This window comes from Scleropages formosus, chromosome 10 (assembly GCF_900964775.1).
Source record: "Scleropages formosus chromosome 10, fSclFor1.1, whole genome shotgun sequence".
Lineage (NCBI taxonomy): Eukaryota > Metazoa > Chordata > Actinopteri > Osteoglossiformes > Osteoglossidae > Scleropages > Scleropages formosus.
In genome coordinates, this window is record NC_041815.1 from 4,009,939 (window position 1) to 4,025,572 (window position 15,634).

Here is a 15,634-nt window from a genome sequence, read left to right on the forward strand (position 1 = left end):
GCGATGGTGAGAGTCAGTGTATATTTTGTATATATTTCAATTGCTTTGTGTGTCAGTTCAGCTTATGTAGCTGATGATGTGCCACCTCATGGGGGTCTTTTTCTAGTGTTTACCCTGGTGTCCAGTACTTCGAAAACAATTGTTTTGTTATTAAGCTTTGGAGTTAGTAATTTGGAACAATTCACTTCAATACTAAAGTTATTAGTTTCCCCATCACTAGTTTTGGATTGCAATTAACAGAAAGCATTTATTTTTTCAAGCCTATCTTTTCCTTTGGACTTGTCTGACAATGTCTTACATATCCACGTGTCCTGTAGGTTTCCTGCTGTAAGGAAGAAGTTCATTGCAGAGCTGAAGGAGCTCCGACAGAAGGAGCAGAGCCCTGCCGTGGTCCAGAGTACCATTAGCCTCATCATGGGTGTAAAGTTTTTCCGCATCAAGATGTACCCTGTGGAGGATTTTGAGGCCTCTTTTCAGTTCATGCAGGTAAGAACTTAAAGTGTACCTTGAAAACTGCCTTGCAGTGAAAGAGCTATCCTCTGCTTCTGTGTGTTTTATTTTGGTGTTTTAAAACTGGTTAATTTGTGTTAATTTTAATTGATCTTCAATCTGAAGCGATATTAAAGTTTCTTTTTTGATTATACCTATGCCTCTGACAAAGTCGTACTACGTTTATGTGTGTCATGCCCCCATCAGTCACCTTTGTGTGAGAGTTAAGAGCATTTGTACGTTCTAATATATCCTTGTAAGGCGATTCTTTAAGAAACTTTTTTGGACTCTGACTATAATAGCATCACTTGAACACTTTAAAAATTTATTGAGGAATATTGATGGCACTACTTATTGAGGAAGTTATGTATATTGATAAGGAAGCTGTTGTCCTGTGGCAGGTAATCTTACTGCCGTTGTTGTCACTCTATAAGGATACTGTACACATTTGTAATGTAGTGTAATGTAGACTGCACAGCACATTTCTGCTCTGTTCCATTGTAGGAATGTGCCCAGTACTTCCTGGAGGTGAAAGACAAGGACATCAAGCATGCTTTAGCTGGCCTCTTTGTGGAGATTTTAGTTCCCGTGGCAGCGGTGAGTTAATTTATTCAAGATGCTCAGTCAGGTGGTCAAAGAAAGTACCAAAAATTTAATTTTGACCAGTCACATTATTCCTTCTTTTAGAATTATTAGATAATGCATGAAATTTCAGCCACGGAGTAAAGTTTTTGATATCTGTACGGCAGAGAATGATGCCGCGTTCAATTGTGCGTTTGTCTGCAGGCTGTGAAAAATGAGGTGAATGTGCCCTGTCTGAGGAACTTTGTCGAGAGCCTGTATGACACCACGCTGGACCTGTCTTCTAGGAAGAAACACTCACTGGTGAGCAAACCTAGACCCACTTATTTGTGACCTCTGTGTGGCACGGGGCATTGTGAAAAGCCACGACTCATTCGCTCTCCAAGGCAGCACTGCTCATGCTCCTATTTGAACACATCACATTTCTGGAAGTAAATTTCACTGTATGACGAGGAAAGCATTCCAGTAGACAGACTGTACATTTTAGTGACATCAGGTAGCATCAGCAAAAGGGCTTTCGTAATTATCTTGCCTCATAACTCATTTGCATAACATGGAAATGCAGTTTAATAACAAAAATGTGTTCAAACATTACCCTCATCAAAAGATTCGGCACATGTATATACAGATATATGTACAAACATACAGTGCCAGTGAAAAATTGAGTTCACCTGGGCAACCTGGGTAATACCTTTGTGAGACAAACAGCAGTAGGGTAAAAACAGTGCAACCCACAAGTGCCCTACATCTCTTGGAATTGCTGCAGAGTAGCTGGGAAAGTGTGTTCGGTGCTTTCCAGGTCAAAATAGTTCAAATCTCAAGAAATTTCCTGTCAAAAACTTAGATTCTTGCGAGTGAGTCAGACTTTTGAGTGGTACCCCATACACACAGGTTCTTACTTTATTTTAAATGAGACAGATTATAATGGAGATTATAATTTATAATGCTAAACCCATTTCGCTCTTTTTGATGTCAATACTTTCAAGTATCACAAACAAGGACAAGTTTACAATTGTTAGTGTTGCCCTGTGACATTTAACTTTTGATGTCATCTCCACTTTGTTCAGGCCCTGTACCCACTTGTGACCTGCCTGTTGTGCGTTAGCCAAAAACAGTTCTTCCTCAACCGGTGGCATGTCTTCCTCAGCAACTGCCTGTCCAACCTCAAGGTAATGGGCAGTAGGAGCACGAGAACCCCAAACACGTGGCTGGAGCATTCAGAGAGCTGATAAAAATGAAAGTGGGTGGCACATAAAGCTCTTTGCATCCAATCCCTTTGCTGTGTCATCGCCACACAGGGACAAGACTGTTTGCATTTCATAGAGCCTGATGGTTGTTAAAGAGCTTCAGGACATGTGAGGCAGAGTAGAAGAATGCAGTCTGACATGGTTGTTAATAACCTTCCAAACACTTATTTTACATCATTTATGAAAACCATAATGGCTTTCTCAGTCTACTTTCTCTTTTGTCACGTGTCCTTAACTGTCCCTTTGTAAGGCATCGTGCACTGACAGTCAGGAAGACAAGAACTAGTCAATAATGGGATTTGTTTTGTGCCAAATTTCAGTGTTGTCAAACTCTCAAAGGCTCTCAGGGAGGGAACTCTGTCAGGGAGTTTTACAGCACTGTCATTTATCCTACATTACTTTACAGGATTATTAGCGCAAATCTCACTATAGTGAGTAATATAATTTTTCTTTATATATTTTCATTTTCATCGCAGAACAAGGACCCCAAAATGGCACGTGTTGCCCTGGAGTCCCTCTATCGCCTCCTATGGGTATACATGATTCGAATCAAATGTGAAAGCAACACAGCGACACAGAGGTAGGAAGTCCCATGCCACGTAGCCTGAAGACCCTCACGCCATTCTACCCCTCCCTCACCTGTGATGCCTCCAAGAAAACTTTGGCACTTACCCCAAAATCTTCTGTTGGGTTGGGCAAGCAGGAAACCTGTTTATGTAACATAGCCAGCTTATGAATGGAGCCCTTCTTTATAGAAATGAAATGGGGAAATATAAACTAAACTGATTACGTGCAAGCCTTCCACACCCTGCTCTCCAGTGCTTGACTTCATTCTGGAGGTCTAATTCTCTATTGATCTGGTGCATACATGCAAGAAAGGAAGAATTCCTACTTCTTTCCACGGCTTATCACTAGATGCAATGTTAGTAATGTGAAAGGAGGAGGAGGAGGAGGAGGAGAGTTCAGATATGATGCACAATGAACAACATACCAGAGAGAAAAGTCATATTAGTAGTTTTCCATGTAAATGGAAGGCCAAAATTGATGTTATTGCAGATGACGAGGCCCAGGTTAACATATAGCTCAGAATGCCATTTAAGTAGAAGAAAAGGGATTATTGCTAATTACTTCTTGCAAATAACTTGGTTATTAAGTAAAACTATACACCCAGTGAAACAGCAACTTGCCAGTATATTATTGAAGTGAACATCATGTGGTTATAATGACCTCCTTTCCTGATGTATCTGTCAACATGTCTAAGTGACTCATGACAGACACTTGTTAATCAGTAGTTCGGTGTTGGATGTTAGATTTATTTGGTGGCTTAGGGTCCCATCAGGTATCAGGAGGAGATAAACTACCATTCAAAGGTGTGAGTACTCTTTTATGAGGCATGTGTGAGGCATGTTTGGGGAAACCTGATAGCACGTCTTCATTTCTGCAGAAGAGCTTTGCTTTCGCTTCTATTCAGTTCATCCCATTTTGTCCAGACGTACTCACACTTTTGCCTGTTATTGGAATCTCACGTAAACTTTTCACGTGAGTTAAATATGTGTCAATTCTGAAAGATCCTGGTTTGAATCAGACTGAGGTCATGCCCTCCCATATTAAGAAGTGGCTGTTAGGCAATGCTTTAGCACAATTTTTGGTCTCATTGCCTCTCTGTCTATCCATTCTGCAGTCGCCTCAACACGATTGTCATCAACCTGTTTCCCAAGGGGTCCCGCAGCGTGGTGCCCCGGGACATGCCGCTCAACATCTTCGTCAAGATCATCCAGTTCATCGCACAGGTACAACTAAAGCACCCGTGTAACACAAACAGGACTCACATGTGTCACACTGACCCAATAATAATTTTAGAAGTCTTATCAAGGTGTGTTTTTCACATTTTGCTCTCGTTGGTGATATTTTCCTCAAAAAATTAAGCTGCTCAGGGATTGTTGCTTCTGGGTTTAACTTCTGATATGCTATTATTACATTTTGATCAACAGGAAAGACTTGACTTTGCAATGAAAGAGATCATCTTTGACCTACTGTCTGTGGGTAAACCAGCTAAAGCATTCAGTCTTAACCCTGAGGTAAGTCTGTTTCCATTGCACATACCATGTTTTAATTTGGTTAAACACATTATGTGTTCATTTTTTTTCTGTAGGCCTTCGTGTTAATACTTTGTGACGTTCTGAGATTTGAGAACTGGTCTTGACAAAAGTTGTCAAGCACTGTCTGAAGACTTGGTAGTTTTTTTTTTTTTTTTTTTTTAAACATAGAACACACACACACACATTTTCAGAACCGCTTGGCCCATACGGGGTCGCAGGGAACCGGAGCCTACCCGGCAACACAGGGCGTAAGGCCAGAGGGGGAGGGGACACACCCAGGACGGGACGCCAGTCCGTCGCAAAGCACCCCAAGCGGGACTCGAACCCCAGCCTCACCGGAGAGCAGGTCCTGGCCCAACCCACTGCGCCACCGCGCCACCGCGCCCCTAAACGTAGAACAATGTCTATCCAATGTATAGACCAAGTTTGACTTGAAGAATCCTAAGGGCCTCTTACAGACTTTTCCTGCATAGTTTTCCGTTATTTCAGATTTTTAAAATATAAAAAAATTTTGTAAAAATATATGAAGAGTCCATGGGAAAAAGCATCAAAGGCATCAAAATGTTAAAATGAAGAAAACTGAATTTTTATTTTTGAAAGAATATTTCATTCCATTGGGGGGGCGCGGTGGCGCAGTGGGTCCTTTTTCCAAAAGAAACCAAAGCTGAATCCATCTTTTGTTCTCCCATGGGCCAATAGAGGATGAATATTGGCCTCAGGGCATTCCTTGTCATTGCTGATAACCTGCAACAGAAGGATGGGGAGCCCCCCATGCCCAACACAGGGGCTACCCTACCATCAGGCAACACCTTGAGGGTAAAGAAGACCTACTTGAGCAAGACACTGACAGATGAGGAGGCCAAACTCATTGGTAGGTGCCAGGTTTCTCTTCTTTCTGACAGACATTTTTACTGTTTATCCCCTTCCAATGTTGGGTTGGGATGACATGGGAGAACCTATTATTGCCAGTTTTCACAGTTCTGCTGCACTTTTTCTCCACAGGAATGGCCCTGTACTACCCACAAGTCCGCAAGGCTGTAGACAGTATCCTACGGCAGCTAGACAAGGAAGTAGGCCGCTGTATGATGCTAACCAACGTGCAGATGCTGAACAAAGAGCCTGAGGACATGATCACGTAGGTTTCCCCCAAGCATGTGCAACAAATGCAGAAACATATGCTTTGTAATACCCTCCTTAATGTTTTCACTTTTTTTTTACTGAATTACACGAGGCAAGCCTGATGCATAGATGGATTTGATATGGATTTGTGACCACACCTAAAGGTTCTGTGTGTTCCTGTCCCATGTTCATATTTGTATCTATGATATTCAGCACATATGAGACTCAACTAAAGTCAAACTGAAGACTGTTAGCATAGGAGGGAGTGAGTGGACCTGACATTCTGTTTTCCGTCTTGCTGGCAGAGGGGAGCGGAAGCCGAAGATTGACCTCTTCAGGACATGCATTGCCGCAATCCCTCGCATCTTACCTGATGGCATGTCCAAGCCCGAGCTGATTGACCTGCTGTCTCGGTGAGAATCCATAATATTATTCTGTCCAGTCAGAAATCCCATTCATTGAACAATGTGGTGGGGGTGCGGTGGCGCAGTGGGTTGGACCGTAATCCTACTCTCCGGTGGGTCTGGGGTTCGAGTCCCGCTTGGGGTGCCTTGTGACGGACTGGCGTCCCGTCCTGGGTGCGTCCCCTTCCCCCTCCGGCCTTACGCCCTGTGTTGCCGGGTAGGCTCCGGTTCCCCGTGACCCCGTAAGGGACAAGCGGTTCTGAAAATGTGTGTGTGTGTGTGTGTGAACAATGTGGTATAACTTCCAGTTGCCTCAATTTGCCATCAGTAGACAATTTGAACGTACACTTGTTTTTGTTTGAATTTCACACCAAAGAAATGTACATGGTACAGTCCATAAGTTCTAATACTGTTGTGGCACGGCTGAAAAACAAAGGAACAGTGACATGGTGGCTAGTCTTAGAACTTATTAACTGTACCACGTATAAAAGAGGTAATTATCTGTGACATCCAATCAGACAGTAGGGGAAAGAGGATTTAGATGGGCACTTTTTTATTTCACGTGTTTTTTTTGTGTTCATGTAATTGATTTTGTGTGAATTTCCATGTATTTCATTGTGTCTATGTGTGTTTCTGTGCTTTTGTGCTCTTTTTCCCTTGTATTTCACCATATCTTTTTTCCATGTTTTGCCTGTGTGTTTCTGTGTATTTTACTCTGTCTCTATGTGCATGCCACCCCGTCCCACAGACTGACCATCCACATGGATGATGAACTGCGACTGATTGCTCAGAACACCCTGCAAAGCCTGCTGCTGGACTTTCCAGACTGGCGAGAGGATGTGCTCTTTGGATTTACGGGCTTCCTCCTGCGCGAGGTGCAGGACACGCAGCCAACTTTGCTGGACTGCTCCCTCAAACTGCTGCTGCAGCTTCTCGCTCAGTGGAGACTGGCTCTACAAACACCAGGGAAAAGCCACGATCCAGCCAGGGTCAGGTCCTCTGAGGTTTGTCAAGAGATTGTTTTTGTTTTGAAATTTTTGCTTTGCCTGGTGCTTTGAGCACTAGGTCTCAAGCTTCTGTTTTGCAGCTGCTAATGGAAGAAAGTTAAGTAATTAAATCGGGAGAATGACACAGTTCTAGCCACAGCTAGATGTAAATGTTTGTTATTTAATAATGATATGTAAATTGGCAACATTTTCCAAGAAAGTTCACAAAATGTTATCTAGACATGCAAGTGGCCTTTGATAAATGTAGGCCTGTTTCAGGAGTAGGCTTTGGTCATGTCACTGCCTTTACCTATGTGTTGACTATGCATATGTTTAAACAGTGAAGTAGAGGAATTTGCACTTGTTCTTGAACTCTTCCTTTCTTCTTGGATTTATGAGGCAGGGGCTACTTGTTCATCTGTGTCTGAGAAGGATTGTGCTCACTTGTGATGTGCTCTTCAGCTACTGCAAGCTGGTCCCTCAAGTCGCGGACCCCATGGAATGGTCCTGCATGCAGTGGAGGGCCTGGCCTTGGTGTTGCTTTGCTCTTGCCAGACAGCAACACGGAAGCTGGCCGTTGCCATCCTCAAGGAGGTCCGCTGCCTCTTTGCTGCCTTTGGACAGGTCGAGGTAAGAAGGTAGTGGAGTGGGTGCTCTGTGGCTGAGATCAACCAGGGTCATAGTTAGACTGCATGAGACTCTTTAACATTCGATTTCATTGTTAGATGCCTGTAGCCTACTCCCATAAATGAAAGTTGCCTTGTCAATTAACTAATTTCCCTCTGACTCTTCCAGGATGATGACAAGCCCATGATTGAGGTAATGGACCAGCTGAGCTCAGCAGCTTTGGAGAACTTTGTCCATGTAGCTGTATCTGACTCGGTGAGTGGGTCTCGGAAGCTAACCTGTTTCATGACAGGAGGAGGAGAGGGGGGTTGGGCGGGGTGGTGGTGGTTGAAGACATTAGCATCTTCTAGACATTAGCAAAGCTGTTAGCAAAAACTTTATCTTGAGTGTTGAAAAAGAGCTACTACTTTCAAGTTGAGAAGACAGGATTTAGTACTTTCCAGGGATTTATACTGGCAGGTTATCTTCCAGGCTAATAGGACCAGGAGGCCAGCTGTTGGCAAGCTCATTTGTTGGCTGTTAATGAGGCTTTGTCACCATTGTTGCCTGTCATGGTGCTTGTGGTTAATTGACCCTGTCAGCCTGCATTGATCACACAGGCAGCATGCGAGGAATTGCTCTACTTGTCATTAATCACCCGTCGCTGCAGAATAGTGGCCCGGGTGGCTGGGTTTAAAATAGAAAACTCCGCTGTTGTTTGTTCCTGGACGATGGCTTTGCGTTTGCATGGTACATCTGACAACATTCAAGCCGGTGATGTGGCTGAGCAGCACTGCTGAAAGTGTGGGTTGAGCTAAATTATAAAACATTTGCCAGGGAGAAATTATTTCTTACTGGGTTGCATCAGAACCTCTTATAATAATAATGGCAAAACAAGGGCAAACTTATAGAAAGTTTAATATGTTATAGTACTGTTTGTTTTCCATAGAGTTGTCTATTTTTCATTTATATAACACTTTTCTGTAAACTGACTTGCATTGTTAAGCTGTCTACAGTTATTTACCCATTTATATAGCTGGGTTATTTTTAATGGAGCAATTAGGGTAAGTACCTTGCTCAAAGGTACTACAACTGTTGGTGGGATTTGAACCTGCAATTTTTGGGTCCTAAGACAGTAGCTCTAATCAGTATACTACTAGTACCTGCCCCTGTTTTCATGACCTTTCCTCGCATGAATTCATGAAATTTTCGGCATTTGTCATTTTGACCACAATTCCAAACAGAATTGGTGACTCAGAGATGTTGGCGTTTGGTTTCTGATCAGAAACTTCTGATCTCTATCCCAATTCCAGGCCAGCCTGCCACTGGGCCATCACGTGGACCTCCAGTGGCTGGTGGAGTGGACCGCTGTACTTGTAAACAGCCACTACGATGTGCGGAGCCCCTCCCACGTATGGATCTTTGCTCAGTCTGTGAAGGACCCCTGGGTGCTCTGCCTGTACAGCTTTCTGCGCCAGGAGAACCTGCCCAAGCACTGTCCCATGGCTCTCAGCTATGCTTGGCCTTATGCCTTCACTCGTCTGCAGCTGCTCATGCCCCTGGTGGACCCCAAGTAAGTGCCTGCGATGCCGTCATGTCTCTCACTTTGCTGTCTGCTGAATCCCAGCTTCTTGACAGAACAAAGGACAGAGGGCAGCGGTTTCCAGTGATGGCTTCAGCAAAAACTTAATTGTGGGCCTCCAACAATGATTTCTTTTAGAATTTGTATCTTCAATTAACTGGTCTTGATTCTTCACCTTATATCTATGTGATATTTCAGTGCAACTCATATTTCTGCATCTTTCATCTAGCAATCCTATCTATGCCAAGAAGACAAGCACAGCAGGCAGTGGGGACAACATTGTGCCCTTGTGGAGGAACTATCTGATCCTATGCTTTGGCGTGGCCAAGCCCAGTATTATGAGCCCGGGCCACCTGCGTGCCTCCACACCTGAGATCACCGCCACCACACCTGATGGCAGTATCAGCCATGACAACAAGGTATTTCCCTCTAGTCCCACATGATTGCTAAATGGTTACCAAATTATTCTTTGACATTATGGAGCTGGCTGTTTATGACTTGTGGTTTGCAGCATGTTCTTTTTCTGATTTTGTTTGAGGATGTGGCTGTCATGTAAATCATGGTGCACTGTACACAAGCTTCACTCACTGTGTTGGCGCCTGTGTATGTTTTGTCAAGCAGATAATCGGCACACCCTCTGTGGCCTGCTTACTGAAGCAGCTAGTTCCTCTGATGAGAGCGGAGAGCATCGAAGTCACAGAGTCCTTGGTGCTGGGCTTTGGCCGTACCAACTCCCTGGTTTTTAGGTGGGTGACAGAAGATCGGGGAGCAGCTGGGAGGGAAAGGCATCGAAATGGCCTTTCATCGTGGTATCTGCTATTTTTGCAAGAGGTCATGGCCCTGGGACCACTGCAGTTCTCATCAAGAGAATGTGATAGATACTGGTGAATCTCTGACTTAAATGATGCAGGCACATTCCACATATTTTCTTTTCTATCTCCTTATCCTTCCCAGTGTACTCAAAATCACTCTATATGTGGAATGTATGACAAAATATAGAGACCCACCCAAACTCAACAGTTTTAAACACTGGTATGGGCACAACGAAAGTACCCCAGCCCCCTCAGAAGCCCAAGTAGCACAGCCTGTGTTTCCAGTAGCTCATTATGAACAACTTCAGCAGTTTACTGTCTACCGTCTGTTAAGGACCGCTTTTTGAAAGGGATGGTTGCGATTTATGTGTCTGGGGAAAAGTAACCATATTCATTAAGGGTGCTTTCTGCCAGTGGTTATATTTATTTTTCCATTTCCAATTCCATTTGCTAGAATTAAAATCTGGAGAGATGAGCACTGATATGTGATTACTTTGACAAGGAACATCCTCATCCATTCCACTTTGGCTTATAATTTCATTTGCCTTTTCCCAAACATTGTCTGGATAATGCAGTCATTAATGTTTTCAGCAAATTCGTATCTGAAACCTTTAATTTTGTAATACTTTTTTGTGAATAGGGAATTTATAGAAGAACTACACCCTTTGATGAAGGAAGCACTGGAGCGAAGACCAGAGGTCAGTAGGACATGTTATGTTCTTGTTGGTTCTCTGCACCTTGATAAATGTGAACCATTGACATGGATTCTCTCTTAAAGCTTGTGGCCATGCTGTTGGGCTAAAAATTAATTTAGTGCTTGACCACTGGATGGGACTCTCAGGCTGGATGTTCATTTACTGTGTTACAGAGTACATAGTGATGACTCCAAGCATTTAAAATACAATTCAGCCATAGTGCTAGCTCACTGATAAGGAGTATGATTATTACATGAACAAGGTGAGCACCAATGAATGGGTTCAGGCCTTTCTCAGTCTCCCGCTGTGCTTGAGCCTACTCAGAAATATGGCCCTCATAAAGCCAAAGTTTTTATAGAGTTCATGATGTTCTCCTGTCTCACCCGCCCAAGAACAAGAAGCGCCGTGAGAGAAGGGACCTTCTTAGGTTGCAGCTGCTACGCATTTTTGAGCTGCTGGCTGATGCCGGTGTTATCAGTGACAGGTGAGCATAAATATCAAATACAAATACAAATACACTCTTTGACATAATCATTACAATAACTTACACCTCCCCACACACACACACACACACACACACACATACACACATGAACACGCATGTCATCATTGTTATTCACAACAGTTTAGAAAGACTGTGCAGGCCTTATTATCTGACCTTTGAGCAAGCTATAATTAAGTAATTATTTGTTTCTCCCTCATCCAGCACCAATGGGGCCTTGGAACGGGACACCCTGGCCCTGGGGGCTCTCTTCTTGGAGTATGTGGATCTAACTCGCGTGCTGCTTGAGGCGGAGAACGACAAGGACCTGGAGATCCTTAGAGACATCCGGGCCCACTTCAGTGGCATGGTGGCCAACCTCATCCAGTGTGTCCCTGGTAAGCGAGGCTTCGAGGATCTATTCCCTATGCTCCATCTGACTGCTGCTGGCCTGGCAGCTTTGCTGTGATTCATTTACCTTAGAAGCATTCTGGGTGAGAAGTACAATGCTGAGACTTAACACATCCGACCTTCTGCTGTACAAGTAGAATGTTTTCAGCCCAATTAAGCCACCAGGGTCTTTTCAGGAGAACTTGTGCATCAAGGGCCAAGAATTAAGCTTTGCTCTGCTCTCTGTTCCAGACAGTCCTGCTTAACTGGTTTCTAGCTAAAAAAAATAAATAATCCCTCAAACCTTTTTAGCAGTTCTGATTCTTCCCACTTTTAGCACTCTGTAATTTATACCTTTAAAGCCCTGAGCTGAACTGCAGCTGAAGCCAAGAGTGAATCATTGGGTTTCTTGATCTTGATTGGGCGGTTTCCCAGGGGAAGCCAGGCCAGGAGGCAGTGCGCATTACATGCAAGCAAAAAAAAGGAGAGCAGGTAATTTGTCACTGCATGACAAACACAGGGCTATTTCTGGGCTTCCAGTACCTGCTCATGAATGAGCAATGGCTTAAGGAAGGATTAAATAAGAGTCTAGACTTATTAGCATCACTGACACAGTGGGGGAACAGTACTTTGCTAGCTGTCACTCCCCAGTGTCTAGATCATTGGATAGGTCAAAACGGACATGTAACTGACGTAACTCTCTCTCCCCCTGTCTTCCCCAACCTTCATCTCAGTCCACCACCGCCGCTTCCTCTTCCCCCAGCAGAGCCTGCGGCATCATCTCTTCATCCTTTTCAGCCAGTGGGCGGGGCCCTTCAGTGTCATGTTCACTCCACTGGACCGCTACAGTGACCGCAACCATCAGATCACCCGTTACCAGTACTGCGCTCTCAAGGTATTCTTGGCCCTCCTGCACCACTCTGTCTGCATTTCTTGGTGCCACAGCGCTTTGGGAAGTTCACTCAGGGTTTTGTTACAGTTAAAGTGTGAAAACCTGTTTTAATGTTGCAGCATGACACTGGACAGTCCACCATTGAGCCTACATGCCTGTATATAGAACCATACTTGTGCCTAACCCAACTCAGTCATTTCTGGTATGCAGGTTCTCCTTCACACACAATACTTGACCTGAATTGTCCATCCACATATTTGTCCATCCTTATACGTGTGGTTGTAGTTGATTGAGATGAAAGTTACAGCAACGTAAAAATAGCTAGCTTTTTTAGAATTCTGCTGACATGGCTTCAAGCCCCACTCAGTCTGTGTAGAGTTCACATGTTCTCCATGTTTGCGTGGTCCCTCGAGGTGCTCTGGTTTCCTGCTACCATCCAGAGATGTATCAGCTGAATTGGGAACTCTAAATTGCACCTGGTGTTTGTGTGTGCTCCAATGTATAGATGAATAATTGACTGAAGGTAGTATATCTGGAACTGTAAGCAACCTTGTATGAAAAGGGGTCAACAAAATACTATGTAGTATTTATTTTAATTTATTGTTTTTGGCAAAAAAGCATCTGCTAAATGAATATATGTAAATACTGATTAAAGTTTGATTGTGACCTCAAGATCACCTTGCTTGCTGTGGGTCGTAGTAGGTGAATTCCTGCCCTTTGGTATGTCCTCAGCATCAGTTGCCAATGGCTGCTAGTGATCTTTTTGGCTGAGGCATCTATGCTGAAAGTGGGAGGGGGTGGTAATTTTCACTTCACTGCTCACAGACTTTGAAATGCCATTTGACATGTAGTTGACTGACACTTCAGTCCTCCTGCACTGGACTTTCAACAATGGCCCAGCTTTCTGAATAGCCCCTTTGTGGGTGTTGTCTCCTTTGTGGAAAAGCATGTAATTTCAGTCAGCTGTAAAAGGGCAAAAATCATAGCTCACAGAATACGAGCTGGGGGCTGGGGTGATGGTGTACTTTAAGCATTGTGTGTTTTTTCAGTGTAGTGCGGCATTGATGGTAATATATCTATCGTTGCCAAACATTGCTGCTCTGTACTTCTGAGCTCTCATGTGACACAACCACTAGGCCACTGGCCCCAGGGCAAAGTCAACCCAAACCCAGGATGTTTATCCTGAGACTGACATGCAGAATCTGCTCCCTAGGCCATGTCCGCTGTGCTGTGCTGTGGGCCAGTCTTTGACAACGTTGGACTCTCTCCAGACGGCTACCTGTACAAGTGGCTGGACAACATCCTGGCCTGCCAGGACCTGCGGGTAGGTGTCCAGGCTAGTGACAATAAAACTGCTGACTCAGGGTTATCAAAGTGTAAGAGGAGAAGGTACTTCTGGCTGGTCTTCATGTTTACAGGCTCACAATGTACATGTCTTTCAGAACACTCCACCTGCTGTAAAGGCTTTTTCTCACCTTTTTCAACACGTTCACCCCCTTCTCTGGGCACTGCTCATACTCAAGCATTCGTTCAAAGTTTATATTTCATTTGCCAAGAATTTAATAACTAGGCCCTGTGCCCAGTAAGTGCTATGTGGAATATCCTTGTGGAGTACGGATTTTATCAACAATGGAACAACACTTGCGTCACAGTGACTCGTGACTGCCAGGAGTGACATGGGGGTTGCAGCATTTGGACACATCTGCTTTCATGGCATCATGGTCCTTGTCTGAATGCAGCCTGGAACCTCTCTAATTTAGAATTCTGCTTGCCAAGGACAAGCTGTTATCCATGAGAATGCAGACTTTTCCTTTTTCAGTTTGACAGACAGATAAGATTATTTAATTAATCAAGTGGGAAGAGTTTCCACTGCTGTCCTTCTATTAGTTGAAGTCAGTATTTTTCCTCCCAACTTCCTGTTACATGATATAGGTCCACCAGCTGGGCTGCGAGGTTGTCATCCTGCTGTTGGAGCTCAATCCAGAGCAAGTGAACCTGTTCAACTGGGCAGTTGACCGCTGTTTCACTGGATCATACCACTTGGCCTCAGGCTGCTTTAAGGCCATTGCTACTGTGTGTGGGAGCAGGTATTGCAACCCTCATCTACAAAGACACCAACAGACACACATACATGACATTTACATCCAGGGCAGCTTATAATGTTGGGTTTGAATACTAAGCCCAAAGCCAAAGTGACTTACAACATTAAGCTACCTACAATTATTTACCCATTCATACAGCTGGGTAGTTTTACTAGAATAATTTAGGGTAAGTACCTTGTTCAAGGGTACTACAGCTGAGGGGGGGTTCAAACCTGCCACCTTTGGTTCCAAAGGCAGATGCTCTCATCAGTATGCTACCAGCTCCATTACAGCATTTACTCATTTGTACCCCTGGAGTACTTCTGTTTAGGTATGTATTTTGCTCAACAAGCTAAGATCGGGAGGTGGGATTTAAACCACTGCACTACTCTGTCTCACCATATATAAATAAAAACATACAGACACATCAATATACATACTTACACTTAGACACACATACAGGTGCATATGAAGACCTGTGTGTAAAGTACACATACACATCTGTCTCTTTTTTGGCACACCTATTTGTTGGCGTTTGGGTGATATTAATTCATTTTTTTTCTGTCTGCTGCCAAAAACTTAGTGTGGCACTTGTTATACCAAATAAATGAATTAAGTCTGTAGGTTTGAGATGGAGATTGGTAATTGCTTGCTGTCTCATTTTATGAGACTAAGCATTAAAAAGTCTTTAATTGGATCTGAGATTAATTGCATATGAATTAACTCTGAATGTTAGAAGGAGCCGATAACTGGAGTGCAGGACTTCAATGGATCCCTTTGCTAATTGGTGTAAAGTACAAACACAGTGTTCATTAGAAACCAGGCTAATTTAAATTCCGAATGTGATTCATTTACAGACAAGTTTGAACAAATATCGTAAGCAGTTTAATAAGTTCAAAACTGCACCTCAAATAAAGGTTATGATCCAGTCAGTTTCCATTGCGACAAACAGAATAAGATCTGAAAGTAGGTGACACACAGTACGATGTCCTCAAAGCCTATTTTCTTGTATTTTTAGAAACTACCCCTGTGACCTAGTGACCCTGTTGAATTTAGTGCTCTTCAAGGCTTCTGACACCAACAGAGAAATCTATGAGATCTCAATGCAGCTAATGCAGGTAAGGATTCACATTCTGGATCACACGCACACACGCACACAGCCCTTTAAT

The 15,634-nt window shown here is 43.7% G+C and overlaps 1 protein-coding gene across 6 annotated transcripts in view; it reads left to right on the plus strand.

Annotated features, from left to right (window-relative positions):
• Positions 1 to 15,634, plus strand: part of LOC108941639 (protein furry homolog) — a 71,030-nt gene that overhangs the window by 26,029 nt on the left and 29,367 nt on the right. For 3 of the 6 annotated variants that reach the window (XM_029255233.1, XM_029255231.1, XM_029255232.1), the window contains exons 8-30: positions 318 to 486; positions 994 to 1,086; positions 1,276 to 1,374; positions 2,139 to 2,240; positions 2,795 to 2,898; positions 4,000 to 4,108; positions 4,310 to 4,396; positions 5,117 to 5,288; positions 5,420 to 5,552; positions 5,842 to 5,949; positions 6,689 to 6,944; positions 7,389 to 7,556; positions 7,722 to 7,808; positions 8,846 to 9,105; positions 9,344 to 9,533; positions 9,736 to 9,860; positions 10,567 to 10,624; positions 11,014 to 11,105; positions 11,328 to 11,500; positions 12,227 to 12,387; positions 13,598 to 13,708; positions 14,317 to 14,471; positions 15,484 to 15,583. In XM_029255233.1, the coding sequence (XP_029111066.1) occupies positions 318 to 486; positions 994 to 1,086; positions 1,276 to 1,374; positions 2,139 to 2,240; positions 2,795 to 2,898; positions 4,000 to 4,108; positions 4,310 to 4,396; positions 5,117 to 5,288; positions 5,420 to 5,552; positions 5,842 to 5,949; positions 6,689 to 6,944; positions 7,389 to 7,556; positions 7,722 to 7,808; positions 8,846 to 9,105; positions 9,344 to 9,533; positions 9,736 to 9,860; positions 10,567 to 10,624; positions 11,014 to 11,105; positions 11,328 to 11,500; positions 12,227 to 12,387; positions 13,598 to 13,708; positions 14,317 to 14,471; positions 15,484 to 15,583 (3,112 nt within the window). Of the gene's footprint in view, positions 1 to 317; positions 487 to 993; positions 1,087 to 1,275; positions 1,375 to 2,138; positions 2,241 to 2,794; positions 2,899 to 3,999; positions 4,109 to 4,309; positions 4,397 to 5,116; positions 5,289 to 5,419; positions 5,553 to 5,841; positions 5,950 to 6,688; positions 6,945 to 7,388; positions 7,557 to 7,721; positions 7,809 to 8,845; positions 9,106 to 9,343; positions 9,534 to 9,732; positions 9,861 to 10,566; positions 10,625 to 11,013; positions 11,106 to 11,327; positions 11,501 to 11,927; positions 11,985 to 12,226; positions 12,388 to 13,597; positions 13,709 to 14,316; positions 14,472 to 15,483; positions 15,584 to 15,634 lie in introns of all 6 variants that reach the window. The other 3 variants (XM_029255229.1, XM_029255230.1, XM_029255228.1) reach the window with 2 other exon arrangements.